Source organism: Plasmodium gonderi (assembly GCF_002157705.1).
Source record: "Plasmodium gonderi DNA, contig: Pgo-contig_291, whole genome shotgun sequence".
Lineage (NCBI taxonomy): Eukaryota > Apicomplexa > Aconoidasida > Haemosporida > Plasmodiidae > Plasmodium > Plasmodium gonderi.
Window position 1 is genome coordinate 3,824 of NW_021629197.1, and position 1,644 is coordinate 5,467.

At 20.8% G+C, this 1,644-nt stretch overlaps 1 protein-coding gene across 1 annotated transcript; it reads left to right on the forward strand.

The window, feature by feature from the left end:
- Window positions 1-699: 699 nt before the first annotated feature.
- Window positions 700-1,230, forward strand: PGO_002620 (hypothetical protein; the record flags this gene model as incomplete). Its single annotated transcript, XM_028691159.1, has 1 exon — window positions 700-1,230. The coding sequence occupies one exon, from the start codon at window positions 700-702 to the stop codon at window positions 1,228-1,230; it is 531 nt and encodes a 176-aa protein (XP_028546960.1).
- Between the last annotated feature and the right edge of the window lie 414 nt (window positions 1,231-1,644).

Genomic DNA, 1,644 nt, shown 5'->3' on the forward strand with positions numbered 1-1,644 from the left:
TATTTGCATTTATTAATAAAATCATAAATAATTTAAAAAATAATTCCAAAAAAATATATATAGTAATTGGTACATATAATGCGTACATAACGTAAATTACAATAACCTTGTAATTTATATTGTTTCGATAGAACAATTAATTTATAAAATATACATGTAATTTTATTTATTTTTTGATATAGTAAACTTCGTTTAATATATATTAATAAACTATAATAATATAGTTTTTTCATCCTGTATGAAATATAAAATTTTAACTCTACTGATTTATAGTATACAATATATATATACAATATGAAGGGAAAAAATAAGTGTATAACTTCTATTAAAATTATTGCATTCATATTTCTCTTATGTATATACCACCATTATGATGATGAAGTATATTAATTATATATACGAATATTTTAGAATTTTTACAGTATTATTTGTATGTAAAAAAAATTTTACCCTTATAATTAATTATACATTTATTATGTAATTATATTTTATATCTTTATTTAGCGTATATTTTCTAAATATTTTTCTAACACATTCAATGCTTATAATATATGTATTACAAGAACTGAACGCTTATTGGCTGAACAAAAATCTAAAATCATAGATAAAAAAAACACTTTCAAAAATAATTTAAAATCGTCTAAACCAAAATACATTATAAAAAATGGGTTGCATAAAATGTCCTCTATATACAAAGACATGAAATTGCTGGATGATAGTGTTCAAGAATTATTATTAAAAATACCTGAAGAGGTAAATAAACATGTAGTAAAAGATGAAATAACGAATCAAAGATTAAAAAGAGCCCTTTTTAATGATTATCCTATAATCCATGTTATTCCATTAAGTGGAAGAATTGCTACTATATTGTATGATTTTACTGGAAAAAAAATACATGAGATTGTTGTTCATTCTATATATTATTCTTTAGTTATTCTTTTAACACATAAATGCAACTCAAATTTATATGGTAAATATACAGAGTTAAATAATGTATCATTTCTTACTATAATGGTTATATGTTTATCAGAAATATTATATATTATCGGAAAATTTGATTTCTTAGAAAAAAATAAGACTCCTGAAATGAGAGAAAAAGAATTAGCCAAAGAAAAAAAATTGGAAATTAAAAAAATGAAAATTGAAAAAAAGGAAAATAAGAAAAAGGAAATTGAAAAAAAGGAAAATAAAAAAAAGGAAATTGAAAAAAAGGAAATTAAAAAAAAGTAAGAAGAGGATATGTTAAAATATAAAGAAATAAAAAAACAGGGAATAAAAGATTTGGATACTTATATGAAGTACTATGAGCAAGGATATTATAGTAGGAAATGATTAGGAAAACCGCAAAGTTACTGTAAAATAAAGTATTCGATAAAATAGATAAAATATCAGAATGTAGTAATAGTGAAAACTAAAGTATATGAACAAAAATGTGTATAAGTTTTGGACACTTTGATACACTTTTTCGTCTACTTCAATTATGTGGATTAATTTATCCTTCAACAAGTAAGATAAAACACACTGAACGAAATAAATAATATTCTTTATTATATATTAGGTATTCTACTTGAAAAATCGTATATTTATGGGGTGTTTATTATAATATTATCATATTTAATTTTTTCATCCATTATTTACATAATG